Source organism: Thunnus maccoyii, chromosome 15, assembly GCF_910596095.1.
Source record: "Thunnus maccoyii chromosome 15, fThuMac1.1, whole genome shotgun sequence".
Lineage (NCBI taxonomy): Eukaryota > Metazoa > Chordata > Actinopteri > Scombriformes > Scombridae > Thunnus > Thunnus maccoyii.
The window spans coordinates 12,261,744-12,284,518 of NC_056547.1; the positions used below are offsets into that span (position 1 = coordinate 12,261,744).

At 42.2% G+C, this 22,775-nt stretch overlaps 1 protein-coding gene across 8 annotated transcripts in view; it reads right to left on the minus strand.

Annotated features, from left to right (window-relative positions):
* Positions 1 to 22,775, minus strand: part of rbms3 (RNA binding motif, single stranded interacting protein) — a 298,854-nt gene that overhangs the window by 116,239 nt on the left and 159,840 nt on the right. For all 8 annotated transcript variants that reach the window (XR_006100092.1, XM_042434717.1, XM_042434716.1 and 5 more), the window contains one exon: positions 10,269 to 10,360. Coding sequence is in view for 7 of the 8 variants with exons in the window: in XM_042434717.1 (XP_042290651.1) it covers positions 10,269 to 10,360 (92 nt within the window). In the remaining variant the exon portion in view is untranslated. The remainder of the gene's footprint in view (positions 1 to 10,268; positions 10,361 to 22,775) is intronic.

Sequence of the window (22,775 nt, forward strand, 5' to 3'; positions counted from 1 at the left end):
TGCTCTCAAATAAACTGCTTGTTTATCAAAAATGCAAGCTGAAACTGTGCTGTGCAACACGACAGTGACAATTTAAGCAAAAAAACAAAACAAAAAAAAACAATCCTAAGACAACAGAGTTTTTAAGAGTCAGAGACAATGCAAAGTTGTCAGTGTGAGTTTCTTTGCCTGCTACATGCTGAGCTGAATCCACACAGTGGGTTTTTCTGGCATGCACTGACGTAATGTTTTTGATGTAAAACACTTTGAAGGAGAGCGATGATGTGAAATCACCTCAGAGCGGGCTACGACACCCGTGTGCCATACATCTACCTGTCTGCTCTCAATTTCTCTCCTCTGAACTGCTGACTATCTCTTGCTCTGTCCAGACCCTGTAGAAAAAAGCGCATGGGTAAAGGATCCTCCACACCATCCAACTACATAGCATCTGTTTCCTCTCCTATATTTGTGTGCCACAGGGCCTGAGGTCTTAAGGGCCAGGCCCCTTTTGAGCTTAGATAAACTACACTGACCTTGAATTTTTAGACCTCTGAGACAAGACAGAGATCCCTCCTGTGTTTCTCATTTGGGCAATAAAGGTCAGAGAAGATTTTTCTCCTCATTATCTCTTTGACATACAATAAAAGATGTGTGTTGGATAAAGACCCACAAAAAATACACATCGTATGGATAGGAAGATTTCTTGTGCTACTAGAGAACAATCAAAAGCATTTGATATTTTGATGTGGGACTTCATTCTCTCTATTTCTATCTCTTCCTGTCTTTATCTATCTCTTGCACGGCCGTGTCCGCACACTCACACACAAAGACTCATGGGAGCAGTGTCAGTGAGATGAAAAGGATGAAAAGGGACCCGCTCCTCTGGCTTTGCTCTTCCTCATTAGGCAGAATGAGGGACTATGTTGGTGTCAGAGAGCTGGTTCATCAACCCTCAGCAGGACAGAGCCCCAATCCCTGATCTACCCTGCTCTGCTCTGTCTGGACTCTCTGCTCTCTCTTCCTGCAGACCTCTCACATATGATTGAAGCCACTGGAAATGGAAACAGTCAGTGTAATTTAACATGGCATGCCCGTAGAATTTGTTAAAGAGAGAGGGAGGGAGTGAGGAAGATAGTGAGGGTGCGATAGAGAAAGGAAGGTAAGGATAGAGGGAAAGAGAGAGGAGTCACTATGAGGAAAATTGTGGTTGATGGTGTGAGGACAGCTGGCTAAGGAAAAGGGAACAGGAATGTGGGATAGTATGCAACTGATCTAAAAACAATTATGGGAATTAAATAGAATTATTTGATTAGAATGATTTATAACACTAAATGGAAACTGCAATAGGACATTGTGTTATTTATCTGTAATAGCAGCACAGCTATGTCTGGCAAAACACTTCAAGTGTTAGCATTGGTACAGGCTCTAATCTGACTGTGCTGCAGCACCCTGAACTACCATTAAGTATGATCTATGTAGAGTGACTCTCAGAGCGATGGCAATGTGAACTCACACAAGCGTGCAACTAGATGTAAGCAGTGGCTTAAAGTTGGCATACGGAGTTATGCTGCTGCAGTGGAAGGGTTACATTAATCATATTACATCTTCTAGGGAATCTAATGAATTAAAGGTCCTGTGTTTTAATATAGTCGCATCGCATGTACATGTGTGTGTGAGTGCATGTGTGCATGTGTGTGTGTAGTACCAACTTAACATGATCACAAACAAGAACAACTGTGTTACTGTCTAGATTTTAATACTTTTAGAAAAAGGTTTGGTGTATTTGTACAGGAATTTCTCACTATTATTTGCAAGCTTCATACATTTTAGTTCATATGCATGCCACTATATAATTGATTCTGCAGTGTGTGCACTGTGCTACTGAGGCCCTACTTGTCAAACTACCGTTTCCACCGCAACCTGCCAATGTTGCAGTTTTACGTCAGTAAAATATTACATGAATCAAGAAATAAATAGAAAGAAAGAATAGTGTCCCTAGTGTTGATCATAGCTGCATTGATCGAGAAAATCAAACAAACTATGCAAAAGCATAATGACTGTCATTTCTGTGTGAATTTACAAAATGAGCTGGCCGGGAGAGGAGTCAAAATATTCATTACTGCTGCATTCATGCATACATTCACTCTAACTCAATCAATGCAAATATAGTGAGTAGGGGACGCTCTGTGATACCACATGTATCTTTGTTCATAATCTAATGATTTACTGTTCTTTTTTAGATAAGCTCAATATGTGTGTGTGTGTGCGTGTGTGTAGGTGTATCATTGTCTTTCATTTGTCATTTGGAGTCCTTGCCTCTCTGCCACTAGCAAACCTAGTGCTTTCCATTTAATTATAGATGCTCCACGTTTGTGCCTAGTTTTAGAGTGTTAAGGGGGAAAAGGCCCTCTTTTTATACTTCTCAGGCAGAATATAAGCAGCAGAGAGAAACTGACAAAAAAGGCTTCATGAGTCCCCATCAAGGTAAAATTACAGTTCTCCGGAGGATAGTAATAAGCTGCCCTGTAGTGGTGTTTCTGACGCATAAAATTCAATGAACGAAAAGTGCTCTGTGCTCTCTCTTTATGTACATCAACAGAGTGCTACCTAAGCCAAAATGCTGAGAAGTGCAGGACGGCTGTTGAGGTTGGAGATCACAAACATGTGAGGTGACAGCACTGCATACTGTGGCGGAGGTAGGTAGGGGAAGGATGGAGGGATAGATGGTGGGATATAGGGAGGACTGTGGGTAGCTGGCATTGAGGAATCTAATCCCAGAGTTAATTGGTATGACTGATGAAGACAAATTGAAATGGGTCAGCTGAATCAGGGGAGGAAGGCAGGCTCGAAGAGAGGTGTACAATGCACACATAGTTTAACATATAAAATACCTGGATATGCATTCAGAAGACATTCACTAAATAGCTAGAATGTAATACAGTATAATTGTGGGGAGAGGTTTAGAACATATCTGCTTAGTTCAATCAAAATTAAGCCTACAGCATCAGGAAGTGAACTGGATAAAGAATACACCAAACATTCTTGGTGAAAGCTTTCCTCAACACTGAAGCTGCACCATTGATTTTCCAATATTCACATCTATTCACAGGTTGTCTTCTCAGGGCCAGCTGAGTAAATGAATGCAAAGCGTTTCACCTGGTCTATGTGTGTCACTGCTGAGTGTGGAAGCCTGGTCCTTTGAACGTCGTCTCTGTGGGCCTGCTAATTGAGCCAGATCAATTCACAGAGACAGCGAGCAGGTTGGCACAGTTGCCACATCAAAGAGATTCTAATAACTGCACACTGTGGCCATTACCAAGCCTGAAAAAGCCATATTTATGTTTGCTTCAAAGCAAGCATGGCACCATTGAACATACTGAGAATGCAGGCCCGCGCTATTCTTTTTTTTAAGCCAACAATTTAGACACAAGGCCATTTCAGAGTAATTTGGGAAAAGAATAGAAGCTATTCACACATACATAAATGCAACCACTCCAAATTGTACTTTAATTAGATCCCTTTTTTTGGTGCTAAAGTGGAAACCAATAAAAAAACTCCTAACAACAGAGTGTAATTTTTAAAAAGAAACTGCAATATTGCCCAAATGATTTCTCTTTATCCGTGATAAGTCAGCAGCATATCATATACAGCAGTCATATACATCTACAGCAGAATTTATTATGCTGATGTTGTCTTTTATCCGTTGCAGTGCCAACCATCTCTTTCTTCCCCCCATTTCTCGATCAATCTTTCTCACCCCATCTCTGATAATGCCTGATAAGTGATAAGTTTGTAACTTTGTTCATTAGCGTTGGCCTGTCTCCTGCTGTACAGGCTGTCTGCGGCGACATTACGGCTGGCAGGCCTCTTACTCTCGCCATCCAGCCCTCTCCCTTTCTGCAGCGTCTGTCCATTTCTGTCTCCCCTCTCAACTCCATTTTTCTCGCACTCTTCCCTTACCCTTCCTCTTCATCTCTTTTTCGTTCCAGCCCTCACTGATTTCTACTTAGTCTCCGTGTCCCTTCCTTCTCACTCTCTTTCTCTCTCACGCTCACAGCTCGGCACGTCTCCGCACTGCTCGGCGAAACAATTTACCGCACGCAGCGCTCCTGCAGATGATTGAAGCGTAATTAGACGGCAGAGACAGTGGAAGCCAAAGGAGGTGCTTGGGAGCCAGTGCTCATCAGATGGTCCGTCTCACTTTCACTGGCTTTGTCCTTCAAAACTATCACTTCTGCAGGAGAAGCGGGGAGGGGATGGTGTGCTGAGCTCCACCGCAGCTAACTACACTGTACAAAATGACACGGTGGCAGTTGATTGCATCTTTATTTATTAGTCAGATCATCTCATTGTGCTACAGATATTTGCATGATATCAATATTTCCTTTTTTCATGTCTTTTCTCAAGGTAGACTAGACAAAAAAACATTAAATATTATGAATATATCAATTATTGGCTAAATTATCTGCCAATGTATTGAAAATAATATTAAAAACTAAACTGAAGCAAGGTTAATTTCTTTAAATGAAAGATTAACTTACATAAAAAGAGTATGGGGAATCATCACCATGGCTAGGTCCATCATTATATGTTCAGGGAGATGAGGAGCAGAGAGAAAGCAGCATTAGCTTTGTGCTATGCAGTGAAAGCAATACTGTCACCTTGGCGGAGTATATTAAAGCTACAGGTGCTTGCCAAAGGATGAAAGTATACATGACAATAAATGAGTGAAGTACAGTATATACGCCGTATGCCAACATGCTGACTAGCACCATTCTGATACGTACACACAGTGTTCAAATGTGGAGCGCAGGAAAAAAAAAATATGGAAGGGGGTAACTATAATCATAAGGATGCGCCTGTCGATGGCATCTTCATATGCGCAGTGCAGGGGGAAAGTGCTGATCTCCACACTGTGTTCTGACACCATATGCTTTGCGAACAAACACTGCGGTGGATGTCAGAGGGGGAATGGCATCACATTCAAGGTGGCGCACATTGAACGGAGAGGTGAGTGATGCTGCTGAGTGAGCACCTGTATCCCCAAAGTCTGTCCAGTTATCCTGCTGTATTCACAATGCTATGCGTTCCCCCCTACATTTTCCCCATATTTAACCCATGCTTGAGGGAAGGCTGGGCTAGCTGTTGTCAGCAACCAACTGTAACAGCACTGTCAGCCGTCCCTTTGATTATCACCCAGAGGTCACTCCATGTTGAGCCGAGCCGTGGGGTCCACAATGTCAATGGCGCTAAGACGTCAGAGGAGTCACCTTTAAAGGATAATAAGAAGACTGCTGACTGACTGCAGACCACCCAGAGGGAGATCCGCGCTTTTCACATGAATATAAATGTGATATTGACAGGAAATCTTCCCCAGGAGAGAAAGGAAAGACAGCAGAAGAGACAGAGCAAGGGAAAGGAAGTGAGAATAAATGAAAGAGGGAGTAAGAGGACTGAACACTCCGGTTCGTTTCACACCGTTAAACCATCTGAAGCATCCGCTGGTGACTACTGGTTGATGGGCCGGTACGAGCACTGTGCTATCATAAACATTTGGGATTCACTTCATGGAGGCACTTTAATGATGCTTTTAGCATAATTTCCCCACTGTAATGTGAAGTGAAGGGCAAGCAGAGCCTTTCTGTCTGCCTGTAGCTTCTGTGAACCTTATAAATATTGGATATTGGAAAGAGGGTACTGATGGAGACACACTGCACCACGGGCTTTGTTCCCACTGCTTAAATCAGGGTATTGTTGAAAACTCTCCAAAATCGATACCAGTGCTTCATGTTTGACACCTTACTGACAGAAGGCATAGTTCATTTTATAGATATTTTCAGATAATCAAAGTGTTAAATTTTGTGAGTTTCATTTTTTTTCTTTGTTTCTAAATAAAACATAACATTATACTGGTAGAAATCGCATTCAACATGTCATGAATTAAAAAAGAAAGCAATTTTACCAGATGTTTGATGGATAAATTCGACAAATTCAACTAACATCAATCCACATTTATCTTTGTGAAAATCATAGAATTTTTGGTTGGAAGTGTCAGCTCTAAGTTTATATTGGCCTTAAGTACGTATAACTTCAAAGCAGGGTGTACATTGACAGACTCCAAAGTATGTTAGAGTTGTTTTCTTAATTCTAAGCCGTCCATACTTGGAGGAAAAAGAACAGATTTAAAAATATAGAAAGTAGAAAAGCACAGCTTTGTTTTCATCCGGACTGTTATCAGCAGAAGCCGACTGCAGCGAGAACAGGGAGGGATGATTTCCATAAAGACTGGCTGTTGTCTGAAAGCAAGCAGCTGTCAGGCGGAATTACCTCTCAGACACAGACACCACAATCGAGGGCGCCCTTCCCATAATTCAGTCTGATTGGCTCAAGGGGAAAATGGCAGCCTGTGGAGAGTGAGGCGAGCGGCTGGTTGACAGGTTTGCATCTGCAAAGCTAGACACGGCGTTTACCTGTTATCATTCTGTCTGCTCAACATGTCAGTTTTCTCAGTTCAGAAAGCTACCTGAACAAAGTGACATAGAGAATAGAGTCCAAGGTGTAAGGAGGCAAATACACACTCCATCTCTCTCTCTCTCTCTCTCTCTCTCTCTCTCTTATACAAACACATACACACACACACATACAAGAGGTGGGACAAATAATTGTTACCACAATAAATTGTTATAAATTATAATTGATATAATTTCTTATGATTCACAGTGTGTTTCTGTATGGATTATGATTTGCACGTCGTCATTTTTTAAAAAAGATTCTGTAACTGTTTTCTGCATCAAACCTTTTTGCCAGTGTACAGCTATTTAACATCAAAATGACGAGACTCGTGTCATGATGTATTATCCTGCAATATATAGCGTATCAAGTAGTCACTTGTGTTGGACCACCACTGTTAAATAGTCAGACATTTTAGGGAATATGCATATTTGCTTTCTTGCCAAGGGTTAGATAAGAAGGAGCTGGAGCCAGGAAGTTATTAGCTTAGCTTAATTTTAAAATTTCTGCCTGTGTACAGATTAAACAAACTAGATACGATATGTTCATTTGAGAGCTTTAGAAGTGTTTGTAGATGTTTTTTTCTTTAACTTTGGACAGAAACAGCCTCTGATTCATGAATTTAAAGGGAATCTGTCAACATCATGACACAACGTGATCACAATGTCACTACACTTTTCCACAAAATTTTGATAAAAGATAGAAGTGAATTATTGCCCAGCTCTCTGCTAACATAAACAATGTATCATGACTGTTTTGTATTATTACGTTGACACACACTCACACACCCACATGAAGACAAGTTTTTACTCTATATGGAAATGGACACAAACTAATGTGTATTTGGTTGGGCATACACAAATACACAAGCACACAAATGACCATATATGCAGAAGCACAGGCGCACACACACACACAGATACACACAGTCAAGTTCACACACACACAAAAAAAGCACACAGGCACACATACACAGATGTGCGCTCAAATACACACACACATACTCAACACCTATGCTAAGTGCTCTTATCTGTGACTTGTGCAGAGGTGAGTGACAGGAAGGGAGGCGCAGGGGGGAAGTGTCCTTTAGGTGTCTTAATTATGGCTCCTCTCCTCCCTCTCGCTGTCACCATCCCCAGGGGAGGACAAGACAAAAGGAAGGCAATGTTTCATCTCTGCTGCCTTGGTATTTCAAATTCCAAGGGGAGTAAGAGGAGAGAGACAGCAGGCTGTTACACTGGAGGAAGAAGAGGAAATCAAGTGTCGCTTCCCTTTTTCCTTCTGTTTCTCTCTTCTTGCCTCCTAAAATAAGGCACCTCAATAAAAGTGCTTTAATGGCGTCACGACAGGAAAAAAAGGCGCAACTTGATTACTGCGACTGTTTTATTTAATGAGCTCAAAGCCTCTGGCTCTGACTTGCTATCCGTTTATTACTTTGTTGTGGAGAGATATAATATGTGACAAAATGGAGCAGAAGGAGTGAGAGAATGAGGCTGAATGCTCTCATTGTGGGAGTCGTCTGTGGCGTTAGCAATCGTCTTTGTGATTTACACCTCCCTCAATGCTTACCTGGGTTTTACATCTGGCCCCGCTTGGGGAACACTGCTCTGCCATGACAGAACGGAGGGTGTCAGAAACACCTTGCCAGGTAGGCAGACACAAAGACAGCCTGCTGTTAATTATTGATGGGAATAAATTGCACTCATTGGATGTTTGGCAGGGGAACACATGGTGGATGTGAATACAAATGTGTTTATGAATGCATGAGTGTGTGAGCGCGAAGTGAAAAAGATAGTAAGAGAAAGCGGCATTAAGCGGCAAAGGAAGGGGGTTAGAACGAAAGAGGAAGGGGTGAGGTGGAAGAGGAGGAGGAAGGAGGAGGAGCCGGTAGAGTGATGATAGTGATACCTGGTAAAGAGACATTAGAGAGATGCAGAGGGAGTCTATAAAAGCAAACCACTCCTTAATGTCTCTCACAAGTGTGATAAAAAGCACAGAGCTGGAGAACAGAATGCTGGCCTTTCCATTTATGTGAACTGAACAAGGGAACATTCAAAAATAAACTGTAATACGCAAATGCTAATAGAAAAAGATTTTGTGAATGTGCCCACACACACACGCACACACACACACACACACACACAAATATGCAAACAAACATTCTTAAAAAGGTCAGCTCCTTTTGTATTGGGACACAAGACCTCTCTCATGAAAATATTGACTGAGAGAAGAGGAGCAATGCAAAGTGTGGTCTTAAAATGAGATGGGCAAAGAGCACGGCTTCTTATCTGTATTCTGAGAGCCTGCCCTCTTATAAATATTGGAAGAAGGACACTGGTGGGAGAGAGGAAACGGCCAAATGGTGCATTTGAGAAATGGCACACCTGAGCACCGCACAGAATATCATCTCCTCCTGTCAGATCTCATCCCATTTGATCAAAATAATTGCCACCTTCATCGTTATCATCAATTCTGTCATTTTCACTGGCGCCATCACCATTCTCCACCTCATCAGTGCTTCTTTGGCTTCAAGGGGGGGGGGGATTTCTGGATCAGATCAAATGCAGACCATCTCGAGTGAGAAAATCACTCATAGTCATCACCATATTCATCGCTTTAATGCTACTGACATTTTGTTCACCTATTCAGATATTCTGACACCAGCTGATACAAAAATAGCCCGGTTTATAGCCACGTGAGCTCGTCTATCATAGATGCCCAGAGAGAGCGTCCTGCTGAGCCTCAGTCTATGGCGATTCTCACAGCGGTCCGTGTCAGTAAGGGAATGAAAAATTTAGATGAGAGAAGTATGATCACCGCTAACATGGACTGAAGTTTGACACACACACAACGATCTCGCTGATTTGGGCACCACATTTCTTTTGGGGTATAAGTTAACCAGCCAGTTAGCCAGTTAACAATCTGGTGAAACTGACAGACAGCCAAATATGTAACACTAACCATGGCCCATGCAAATACAGTGCAGATTGAGATTAGCGTTACCTTCAGTCTCATTATACAATCCAAGGGTAAAAAAGGTGGTGAAGTAGTACAAACCCTGCCAAGTGTGTTTTCCCCTTTAACTAAGCTACATCTCTCCATGTGAATCTCTGTCTGTCAACCTGGCTCCATTGTGTAACTCACTGGGGCCCACTTTGTACTACTGAAACAGCTTGTCTCATCTGCTTTCACTTTAGCAAGATAATAATACTGCAGAACATAGAACAAGCGGCTGGTCAAACCTCAGTTAGAGCAGGGCCAGTTTACATACTGGCAACAAAGTTAGTTTGCAGTGGAATAATGTAACACACACACACACACACACACACACACACACTAAAAAGTAAGTTCACATAACCCCTTGTAACCAGAGACACACACTCGTAAGCAAAGTCTTGATTCTGCGTACGAGACCACAGCTTCAGCCTGTCACAGAGTGTGTCAGCGAAATAAAACAGACCTACATACATCACAGGCGCCTTCCAACTTGTCATGTAAAAATACACAAATATTGTTAACAGCCCACATTCAAGAGACTTCTTCTATTAGAACGAACAAGTTTGTCATTAAACATCAAAGCGCTGTGGAAAATTACTTTCTATAAAAATGTGTTTATAGACAGAACCAGTTTGTATGCGGGAGCTTTCAGTTCCATCGACATCCATCAAATGTGTTAAGTGTATGATTTAAATCCCTAGAGGGAGCTTTGTGCGCAACAAAGTGCTAATGATAATGCATGAGGAAGCGGCAATGCTAACTTGTTTTTAAACACAGCTTACCTTGGCCATTTGAGCCTGCACCCCAGTGGCTTTGAGAGACGACACAGCCTTCTGTGCCGCAGCTGGGCTGTCAAAATCCACAAAGCCATAGCCTGGAGAGAGAAAAGAAGAGAGGGAGAGCGGGAGAGAAGAAGAAAAAAGACAGGCATTAGCAAAGGAAAAAATGAAGGCAGATGACTAACAAGGAGAATGACAGGTACTTGGTAATTGTAGCAGTAATAGGTTAGTAACATGACTACAGAGGCTGCCAGTTCTCATATCTAGTGAGCACTACATTGTTTGATAATTAGCGACACTGACGTTCATAGGGGGATGCTATGCATCTTAATTAGTAGCATGGATGAGCGATTTAGTAATAACAAACCCCGGCACCCTGCCCACCTCCACCTCCACACACACACACACACACACACACACACACTGATACATGTATGGATGTACAAATACAAACAGACTTTTATGCACACACACGCGCGCACACACACAAACAAACAAAAACACACAAGCAATAAGTGGCATGCTAATCAAGAATAAAGACCATCACTGTTTCAATTTTGTTGAGGAGAAAATCTTATTTGTAGTTTGTAGTTTAATGACAACTCATATGCATTCATTTATCCACGTAGAATAATTCGTGTAATGGTAATTTCTGAAAAGTCCGTGATTAACAAAATACGCACACACGCACACGCTCACACATACAGAGAGAGACATGTCAATTAATTCCTCAGAACATCACTGAGTCATTTTCAGTTTTCAGTTGTTCAGCCTTTTGATTTTCGGAGACTGTGAAGCTGGCTGGCCCACATCGTGTTCCTCAACACACGGCATATTAACACAACCCCATTTCACAGCCTTCATAATCCTCTCCCCGGTAACAAATCTTTCAAAGGTTAACAGCATAGCAGAGCTGCTGCCATTTCTCTCTCTCTCTCTCCAACTCCATCTCTCTTACATACACATAAACACACTTATATTTCTCACAAATATAGCAATTCTCTCCATCTTCTTCCTGTCTTTCCTCTGTCCCTCTCTGTCTCTAATGCACTCTCGCTCTCCCTCTGTCTCTCTTTCTCATATTTTTCCTGACATTAACAGCCACCAGCCCCCATCTGGAAATTCATCAGCAGTGGAAAGCGGAGGGAATGAAATCTGCGGCTGTGATTTATGAGTTATTGTGATCCCGACGTTCTCCGGGATGTATCAGAGACGGGGGTCACGTCTGTGTTAATTAAAATTTGGTGGAGGATTAAAAGCAGTCAATGGTGCCCTCTGATCCACTGTTTCAGAAGGAAAGTGTAATTAGAAAAGGATAATGGGTGTGAGGTGGGGGGAGACTCGCCAGAGTGGTTACCCCATCATGTTACAAACGATCATATACCCACACACACACACATACACACGAAAGCACACACATGCACAAAAACACATAACACCTTGGTTTCTCACCACACATGGCCTATGTGTGGTTCTTTTCATACACACAGCAAATATCTCACTTGCTTTCACAGACATACGAGGTGTGTGCCGGTGTGTGGTGGTGGTGGTGGTGGTGGTGAGGGGGTGGGAGTTCGGTCATTTTCCTGTCGGATGGCGGTGAAGGAGTGTGGAGTAATGTGAAAATCATAACCTGTGGTGGAAGAGAAATCGAGCACGAGGACTGATTAATGGCCAGCTGTTAGAGTGGGTCTGGGAGGGGTGGCTCTTTAATTGTGGAAATATGAAGAGCAACAGTGAAATGTCCAGATTCAAATACAGGTGGCAGATGGATCAAGGATTATTTGCTAAAGGGGCTGCAAATAGGCAGTGCATTCAAGCACTTATTTACCTCAGTAAACATATGACTCACATATGAGCGGCTAATAAAAATGTATGAAGCACTTGAAGGTACTTGAAGGTTCAGGTCAACCAAATTACAAAAAAAAATATACTCTCTTGCCTGGTATCTCAACTTGCAAGTAGCTTTGGCTTTATTTGCCAAAGTTTTGAGACATCCTTCTCTGAGATTCTGCCTCCACCCAAATACAATACACAGTAGGCAAATTGAATTTTGTCTGTGGTGCACACAGAAATAAAAAAAATTAAAATAAAACTTTGAAATTCAACAACAACATGTCTTTCCAGACAAGGTTACCCCATTACTGTGGATGATCTACAGACCTTGCTGTGAACAGGTTGCTATGGTTGCTCGAGCGAGTCGCCCATTTGCATATTCCGGATCGGATTCAGGCTCGAGCATATTTGAGAAGTTTCCATTTCAAGTAAAAAAAACGAGAAAAAGAAGCGAAATCCTACTACTACTGTTTGTTTATGTAGCCTCTGAAGCCAGTGGAAGTCTGCTGAAGGGTAGCTTCCAGAAGATGGCCGTTAAGAACAGAGAGCCTTTAAGAGACAGGAGCTAAAACAGCCTGTGTCAGACAGAAGCTGAACTGGGTTGCAGCAAGAGCCGGTATAAGATAAGTAACGAGTTATTTGGACTGTAAATAATAAAAAGATTTACTAGTAGAGTCCCGGAATATAAATATAGACCTGGAATGTGATGTGATACCTCCCATTTCACGTGCCTCGGAGGGATGGAGCACCAATGTTTCTAAAGATATTCCCTCTGTTTGTGTTTTGATGACGGTTTTGGAAGCACTGTCTATTGGGCAATCCACATAGAATATGTCTTTTAAAACATTTTTGAAATCCTTCATTCACCATCTTTTTTTTTTTTAAGACTCAGAGACATTTGATTCACTTTCATACTCATTAAACCATTCAGTAACACTTTGTGTCTTGTACGGTTTTGAATCATCCACTTTATGTTTCTCTTTATTTGGGGTTTTCCCTTAAAGTTGTCACATGTCTGTGTTTCTCTGGTAAAAAATAAAACAAAATTCAATGAAAATTATTCAGAGTGAGGTATGTGGGTTATCCAGTGTGACTGAAAAACATGTTACTGTTGAATTTTTTAAACGCAATTTTTCAATTCTGTGAGCACCACACGCGAAATTCCCTTCACTTCAGTTGCAGCGGGATGGAGGCAGAAAACTCATCGGTGGACCTGGGCTGGTAAAACCAAAACTATATGCATGGCTAGATACCATTAGAGGTTATTTTTTGTAACTTGTGCGGAATAGCCCTTTAAACACAGAGAAAGCAGATGCTACATCCCACCATTTCCTCTCTCTTTGGATCTAAGAACATATTACTGTAACAGCACTTTAAGAGAACCAGACAAAAAGTTACTGAGGCCCCCTGGGCGATGGTTGATTCTCTTTAATAATTAGAATATTTCAAGGGTGGATACTTGGGACCCCCAATTACAAATTTAATATTCACCCCTCTACCACCTGGAGTGCACATATCAAACTTTCAGCAGTATGAGGATTTTAGAGAACGCTGACCTATATTCAGGCGCCTCTGAATGGAGGAAGAACTGAAGGGAAGGCGGGGAGAAAGCGAGCGAGAGAAAGGGTGTGTGCAAAAGAAAGGCAGCGTGAGGAAGTGGGTTATTTGGGGTCAGCTAAATGCACTGAAGAGGACTGAATTGACACTCACTGAGCTGCCTTCAGTAATAGAACCAGTTTGCTCTTCCCCTGTGCAGTCATTGTAGCTGATATATGCATAATGATACTGTAATGTGGACTGTTTGATCTGTAGCCACAGGGTAAAACTGTTTAAGGGTTGTTTTGTTGGAAAAGAGAATAATAATTGAGAGACATGGAGATATTCACAAAGTCTCTATTTGTGCTTTTATCAGGCACAACGGTTGTGGGGGGGTCACAGAAAAGTCAGTTTTATGTATGTGTGTGCGCTCGAATTCGTCTTCTATACTTGTGCGCCAGTTTCAGTATTACACTGTTGAAGTTAAGTGAGTCATTCTGGCTCATCTTTACTTTTAAAGAGAGATAGGTTGAAAATTAGGTCTACATATTAAGATACATGTATTTAGGTTTAGTATTGGGTTTAAGTTCAACTGAATGTGGACAGAAAGTAGTTCCTATTATAACTGTTCACAATTTACACAATCTCATATTCTAATATCAATACCAGCAGTGATTGAGATAGTATGTTTTTTGTAATTTGTGTGCACCAACCCCCTTCAAGGCTATAAGCGTGATGGTGCATGAATTTACGGTAAGTTACACTGATTCTTGGTTATTCATTGAGCAAGAAAACTGAAGAAAAGTCGATTAAGTTACAAAGAAGCAGCAGAGTCATAAAACACTGCTACATTTAATTTCACTTTTCACACACTAAAACACATATAAAAACACACCTACGCACAAATGCACGCAGATGTTGCTTGAGAATGCTTTATTGAAGCCAAGTACACGCTGTACTGCTACTGTATTCAATGCGGGCACTCTAGAGTTATTACCTCAAGTGGGATGCAGAGGGCAAGGTGTTGCTTTGAAGCCTCTGCAACAACACAAACATCCAATCGATAGCTGTCACTTAAAAGCAGCTCAAAGTGACTGGCTACATGCATGGCTGCTGATGCACACTAATATGCACACGCACACATAGAGTTGCTTGAACACAAGCACACTCGCAGGATGACACAAACACACACACACACACACATACTGTATGTATAGTCTCTGTGAGAGGAATAAAGAGAACATGAGCTGCCATATCATATTTCCTGGTCTGGCTCTAACAGGAAGGCTGTCAAGATAAAAGGACCATCTTCAATCAGTTATTACAGGATGGTGCTATGGTACTACTGCTGCTACACTACTGTAGCCCTAGTGATTGTGTTTGTATGAATGTGTGTGTGTGTGTATGAGGCAGGGTGCTCCCTAACATGGCCCCCCTGCGGAGGTCTAGAACTACAGTCGATGCCACCTCAGGCTACGTGCTGCACAAAAGTCTTCAGTGGAGAGTAGAGATAAGGGACTCATTACAGTGCGTGTATCGAGGTATCAATCATCCATGCATCATTCATGCATTCACTGTCAAATTATGCTAATCCTAATTACTTGTGGGGAAATTACCATTCTTTATCTGCTAATAGTCTGGATTGTTTGGGGTTTCCTACCCACTATACCCACCACCATCTTCCCCAATATTTCCATTTTTCACATTCTCATATTCAGTGCTAATGATCCCATTTTGCACCGCATACAATGGAATAATAATGCCCTAAGTATGAATAATGAATCAACGACAAGTCACGGAGCATTACAATGGTGTGTGGGGCAAACAGTGTAATTGTTTACGTCCTTGTGAGTCATCAAGAAGAGTTCTGAAACTGCTGTTGCACATGGGTGATTAATCATTGTGGTTACACATATGTTAATAATTCGTACTTTGCATGTATACAAGTAATTATGGTTAATGGAGGAGATAGATGGGCCACTCCATGGACAAATATGCATAACAATGCCTGTAATATGATTCTTATGATTCATGGTGCAGCTGTAGTGCCGCATCACGTTCCGTCCTATAGTATGTGTATGCTTTTGACCTCGCTCTGCCTTCGGACTGTTGATATGTGTGTGTACAAATGTCTGCCTGTAAGCTCAGACTTTTTTGTCTTTGTATATCTGTAAATAAGTAGTATCTAATATAGCAAAGATTAATCAATTTATCAATTACTCAATCAACAGAGAATTAATTGACAACAATTGTCAGAATCAATTAATTATTTATGTAATTTTTTAAGGAAAAATGCCACACATTACCTTTTCTTTGAGTTTTTGCTGCTTTCCTCCTTTTTATAGAATTGAATATCTTTGGGTTTTGAAGATGTCACCTTGGGTCGGCAAAATAGTGATGAGTAGTTTTCACTATTTTCTGGAATTTACTATACTTAATGATGAATCAGTTAATTGTACAAAAATAATGGACAAACTGACTGTTACAGTGACACAGACACTCTCACACTGAGAAATCAAAGTTGTTTTGTTTTACAGAACCAGTCAAAAGTTTGGACACATTTTCTGACTCGAGTGAGAGGGAAGGTGCGTCCAAACTTTTGACTGGTGCTGACACGTCCTTCAAGACACAATTCTGAAAGATCAACCCACGTACATAATGAAAAGTTGTTGAAATACTTTAGAGCATGTACATTTATAGATGTCTTTGGTCCATTTTGGGGGTTTGACCAGCCCTTCTGCCCTGCAGGGAGGGTGGGTAGTGGTTTTAGGAGGCTGTGGTGAGCTGTGCAAACATTGAGGGAGAGCACAGGGGTTTTAAATAGTGAGATGGCATCCATGACTAACTGCGGCCAAGCCAAGACCGCCTTGGTCAAACTCCAAACCCAGAAGAGAGCCTCCTCACTGGGATTGCATTCCTCTGTCCTCCTCCATTTATCCTGCGCCACCAGCGGCTGACTGATGATAAATTTTGTGGCTTCCCTCCACTAAACCGTGCGGTACTGTGTGCGTGAATGTGTGAGTACAAAAGCTTGTGTGTGTGATCTCCAGTGTTCTTGTTTGCGTGTGTGGTTATGCGAGTACACACGGGAGGATCATAAATATACTGTATCTTTCAGTCAACGCATCCCACAGAGAAACATCTGCAATTTTAAATGTTGTATATTAATATGTTAGCTTTGGGCTACAAACTTCTGACCACATCACTGCCGTCAGAGCATTAACACCACAGAGGAGTGACAAGTTATACAGTAGGAAACACTTCTCCATTACTACTATAGCTTCATCTACACTCAACAACATATAAAAGAAACAACTGTGTTTCCATCTGCAAACACAAAACAACTCCAAATTCATGAAGTCTGAATGAAATTAGCACACACATGCAAGCAAACAAATGGTCACTCTTGCTTAAAATCTTCTATATGCACCCACAGACACAGACCGCAAATCTTAGAACAACTCAAAATAAAGATCCCTCATTTTCTTGTCCAATGTCGCCATCCTGCCTGCTTTGCGCTTGGAGACAATACCCATTTGTTGTAAAATAACTCTCACAGAGGGCTCTTTTATATTAGACACTGGCAAGGAGATAGCAGTACAGGCAATTAACTTATCAACTCTGCAACATGGATTTATAGCTAAGGCATTCATCCCGGGCTGAAGCAGCCAGCCTATTGGCTGTATTGTATTTCTTGTCATCTTCTCTCGCAGGTGTAGTGTCCTTGTCAGAGAGCTGCAGTCGGAATCTGCAAAGGGCAGGGTGCCAGGGCTAAGGGCCAAGGAGGCCACTGGTAGCTCATTGTTCTGAAGACAAACAGAACACAAGGTTGAAAAAAGAATTCCTCAACCAATATCTGTGCAAGTATTATGGATGAGTTCTGTATCATAGCCTTGCACCTACTGAATTGATGCATATTGCGAAACTTGTGGATGCAAGTGTTTAACATTTATGCTAGCAAGACAATTTTTGTAATTCCAGAGGAGCTAATTTTATAGTGAGTGCCAAACCACACTGTAAACATTTTTATCCTGAGGCTATTTTGGCAACATTGAAGCAGTGAAAAAATGTGAACGCTACATTTTCACAGGTCAAATATTCAAGTATTAGAACATATGGGCTCGCAATAATCATTCCTCCCTATCTCAGCATTCCTTTCTTCTTGATTTTACTCTTCATCATTTTCTTCCTTTTCCACTCTCTTTCCTTTTGTTCCTTAATTAATTCATATCTATTCACACTCATTAGCTATAGCACAGCGCCATATGGCTTCAACTACATTTTCAGCTCTAAATTCAGCGTGACAGTTGAGGCAGTATTTAAACTATGTGTGTTAGTTTAGAGGAGAGGCATGCAGTTATGTTACAATCCAAACTGTGGTGTTAAATTGGCATCAAGGCAAATGGAGTCTGGTTTCATCATCAGCATTACCTCTGAGCTCTCTGGAGATAAAAGATTACCTTCTAAATGTCTAACTTGGCTCACAGAGATGAAGAGGCATTCAAAAATAAAGTAGTCAAGCATCTAAAGAATATCTCCTCGTTCCTGCCATTCACTGATTTAAACAAACAGAAAAAAAAAAGTAAACTGCAGACATGGTGTTCATTCAAATCTAAAAATGGTATCACCGCTCAACTCCCCGGTAGCTCCATCAGCTTGCTAGCTTAATAGCAAAGCCCCGACGTGTTTGGTGCAACATGTGAAGAGCCCTCGAGAAAGGTTTGAGACCTGAAGGGTGTTAATTACTTGTCAAGAGGTTGTTAAAATGAGACCCGTGGCAAAAAACTGAGTGGCTATACAGAACCCCCACACGGATATCTCAAAGAACACACACAGAGAATCACATAGACAAGCCAGCATGTATAGTCACACAAAGGCACTTACACGGCTGAGCACTAACACTTACAATTGAACAAGCAAACACAAACTGGTAAATGCCAGCATATGCACGCATGGAGGTACACACACACACACACACACACACAAGTACACATGTTAACATACTGTATATTAATAGAAATTCAAGTGTCCCCACACTTTCACGTACACTTGGGTTAGAATGTCAAACAACCTTGAATAGCTGCTCATTATGGTACCCGTTGATGTGAAAATGCCACAAGCAGTACAAGCACACTTTTACACAAAGAGCAGGTGCAGGCCTTTTTTCACACTTCTCTTTCACGTCACCTATACAATATCTTAAAATACCTGCTCCTTCTTCATGCCAGCTATACCTGGAAATGACTCATTTTAGTATTCATGCTGGGTGCCATCTTGCGCATCTCCATGTTATCCCCCATTTGAGCAGCAGTTCGTAATAAGCAATGTAATCAAGTCAGGTACTAGGCCTGAAAGCGCCGCCAGCGAGATGAGAGGACAGGCTAAATATTTGAACAAAGCCGGATCAATGAAAATCAAGCGCCCTCGGAACATGGGGAAAATCTCCAGGTAGAGACAAACATTAAAATCTGGACAAAGACAAAGTGTCCCATTCCTCTGAACAACTACGCAACCTATTTCTTTTGTCTAGCATCTGTTAGTCATTCATGAGGAACGGCCTGGCCGCCCTCAGCTAGTCTTCCTCTTCATTGCGGTTATGATTTATGCCTTCCTTAACTAATCAAGGGTATGATCATTAGTCAGGGATGTGCAGGGGCCAGGGCCTTGGCAGGTCAGTGGAAGGCTGTATCGCTCATTGTGGTTCCCCCGCCATCCACCGGTTAGGTCCAGGATAAGAGATGACTGGAGGTACGCCCCCTCACCTTCCACCAGTGCCCTTTGAGGCATTCGTCAACAAACAAGACACGAAAGGGTGCTCCGGGATGCGTTGTGAAACGGATTAAGCCAAAGTCTGAAGAAGAAAGCCACGGTGGTGACAAAAATCTGCAGATTCCCAAGAGCCTGTTTGTACTTTGTTGAAATTTATTACAGATTGTTCTGTCTTTGTTTAGATCCAGATGACAGACAGTCAACAGTAACACTTTAGAAATGAACAAATTCCCCAAATTCAATCTGTATGCCAAAATAATCTTGGGAAACCTTGGTCTATTTTGATCTGTGATTCTGTGGCTGCTGGATCTCACCTCCACCATGAGCTCACACACATTAAAAATACACACACATATACAGACGACAACCACACTGCATGCAGAAACAGCACAGGAAGTGGAGGGGGTACAAAAGGTCAGAACTCAAGGAATGCGGCGCTGATGGCCCGGCTGCCTCTATTTACGACAAACTTGGCCAATCAGACGCCTACTTGGTGAACAGCCAACTTGGAACTTACTGGAATGGAGATTGAGGAGGGGAGCAGCAGAGTAGAAGGGGTGGGGAGTGTGTGTGTATGTGTGTGTGTGTGTGTGTGTGTGTGTGTGTGTGTGTGTGTGGGGGGGGGTGCTAACAAAGGCTGCGGGTGTTATCCACTGAGGTTCTGCATGCTGAATCTGTCCAAATCAATGTGATTATCCCTCAGCTATTGCTAATTAGAGTCATTAATACGCAATGCAAGCAGGAAATGGCACAAGCTCTCTCTCCCTCTCTCCTTCAGCCGATCTCGCCTCTTTCTGGAATGGCTTTGAGGGAACAGAGGCATTTGGAAAAGGTCCGTTGTTGGCTGCACTTCAGTCGAGATTCTCATCTGCACATAATTCACTTTCAAAGGGCAGAGGGGGCGGCAAAGAGAATCCTTAATTGAGCCGGCACCGTGTACAACATAGACAAATGTTTATATCTCGGCCCTCTAATGAGAAACCAATAACGGATGCACCCCTCCCCCACTTCTCCCCCCCCCCTCCCCCTCCTGCCCAGCCCACCCCAAATACACAGATACGCATGACAATGAAAAACAGGCCTTTTCGGAGAGCGTCACCTCATTCATCAATAGCCCTTATGCTTGGAGTCATGCAATACTCCAGTCATGCAATACTGCAGCAATAAATCTGTTTTTATAGAATGTAACATTGCCTATATTTCTCCATTAGGCTGATTCTGTGGTAAGGGCAAAGGATGCTTCAGATTGTAATGGTCAAGCTTCTGACAGGCTTTTAAATTGCACCATACGGAGGCTGCATATGCAGCCCATCAAGGCAAGATTGAGTATTGAGTATTCAGTATTCAAAAGACATGAGGTTTAATGTGTCCACATTTTAGGTACAGTATGTAAGGACATTCTGCCATAAATTCACTATTGTTTTAAATTTTTAAGAACAGGAAATTAGCGTATTTTACATCAAGTCACCCACATAACAGAGTAAAAGTGACAGTAATTCTTATAAGATGTGAGTTTATGTAATGCCCTTGTGGGTTTTTAGCATCCTCATATAAAATGGATGGCAAGTTACAGGGCAAAGAAATGAACAACAACAAACTGCCAAACGCACAGCCACAAGAGACTATCTTCACATCTCATCTATCTCCCACAATTCAGTGCGGTGGGCCGTCGCGGCAGAGCGCCAGTCAGGCCGGTGAATCTCGGCACAGCCTTATCTCCCAGCGGCGGAGGAGGAAACGGAGGTCCTTTAAAGGGCTGAGGTCATTTCCTCTGCCTCCGGGCTCTGGCAGGAAAAATAAAATGTCTCCATTCGGTCAGCCCTGCTTTATTTCAAATGCCGCCGCTGCCTTTTAAGAGGCCCTTGTGGGCATGGATGGCAAATGAGCGGTTTTGGGATCTCGCAATCTATTCCTTTTCTCTCTCCCTTCTGCCATCCTCAATCCCCCAATACGCCTCTGATGCAAACCCCAAATCTCTGCTGTATTTCTACAGTAAATGTGAAAGTGCAGAGACAGATATATAGATAGAGTGTGAGAGCAAGAGAGAAAAACAGAGACAAAGGAGGGAAGGAGTAGCAGAGTGAGAGTGTGGAGGAGCATGAGAGCCAGAGAGTCAGATGAAGAGCTGAATGCCTCCTCTTACCCACAGCGCTTGACAGCCCTAAAGCCCTTTCACAACTTCCTGTTCCCATTTCTCTCTGAACTGGTTTAGCATGTGTGTGTATTTATCTGCATGCACAGTTTGTATGCATCTGTTATGTACCCTTGCAAGAGTACGAATGTGTGTGTTTTTTGCCTGGGAGCTTGTATGTGTGTGTCATAGAGTAAGGTAAGGAGCGAGGGAGTGAGTCAGCGCTGGGAAGATAGAGAGGCTCATTGAAAGGCCTGCGTGGTGCGGTGGTGGAGGAGAGCAGCCAGAACAGGCAGACAGGCAGGCACACATGCTGTGATGTTGGGAAGAGGATTGATAGATCTGTTGCATGGTCACTGCTGCTGCAAGAGCCTAACACACCTCAGGCAGATGGATGGGGAGTGCGTGCGGGGGGACGATTAGTCTTTGTGTGTGTGTGTGTGTGTGTGTGTGTGTGTGAGTGTGCCCTTTGTGTTTGAGTGCGTGGGAGAAGTCTATTACATAGTCTTGGTGTGTAGTTTTACTTCAAACAGGGCTTTACAGCACTTATACACACTCGTATTCCGAGGGCAAATATATAGATAGATGTATGCTTGTAGGGAAACAATGTGTGTTCATGTATGTGCGTGGGCACCACACCTTTGTCGGTTTGTTTACGCAGGAAATTCATTTCCCTAACACCTGACCTGTAAGCGCAGAAAGCGTCATTGCTGTTTTTCTGCTTTTCCACAACACACAGGTTCCACTCCCACGCTCACTATTTCACCTCACATATCACCAGCTATCCATCTTCCCATCATCTCTCACGTACTCACTTTTAATTAATCTCATAGGTGCTTTATAGGTATTAAAAACAAAACACTTCTGCCATAGCAAGGTACATTTAATCATTTAAAGAATAGTGAAATTCAACATCTAGTATATTAACACATAGTGCAGATGCATGTAAAGGTGGCTATATACTGATTCAGGTTGTAGGTGCAAGTAAACGTGCTGCAGTTGCATTTATCATATAAAACTAAAAAAATATGTTTTTGACCATTTTTGTACAGCTTTTGCTGTCTGTTGCATGTTGAAATATAGTCATCAAAATATCACTGGAGCAAGACTTACTGTGTACATGGTCTAGAGATGTCTAAAAAAAACTTTTCAACAAAATTTAGCCCAGTTCTAATAGTCAGCTGCTTCAACAATAGACTTCAACTTCGGAAAAAAAAGAAAAAAAAAACCCATCAATC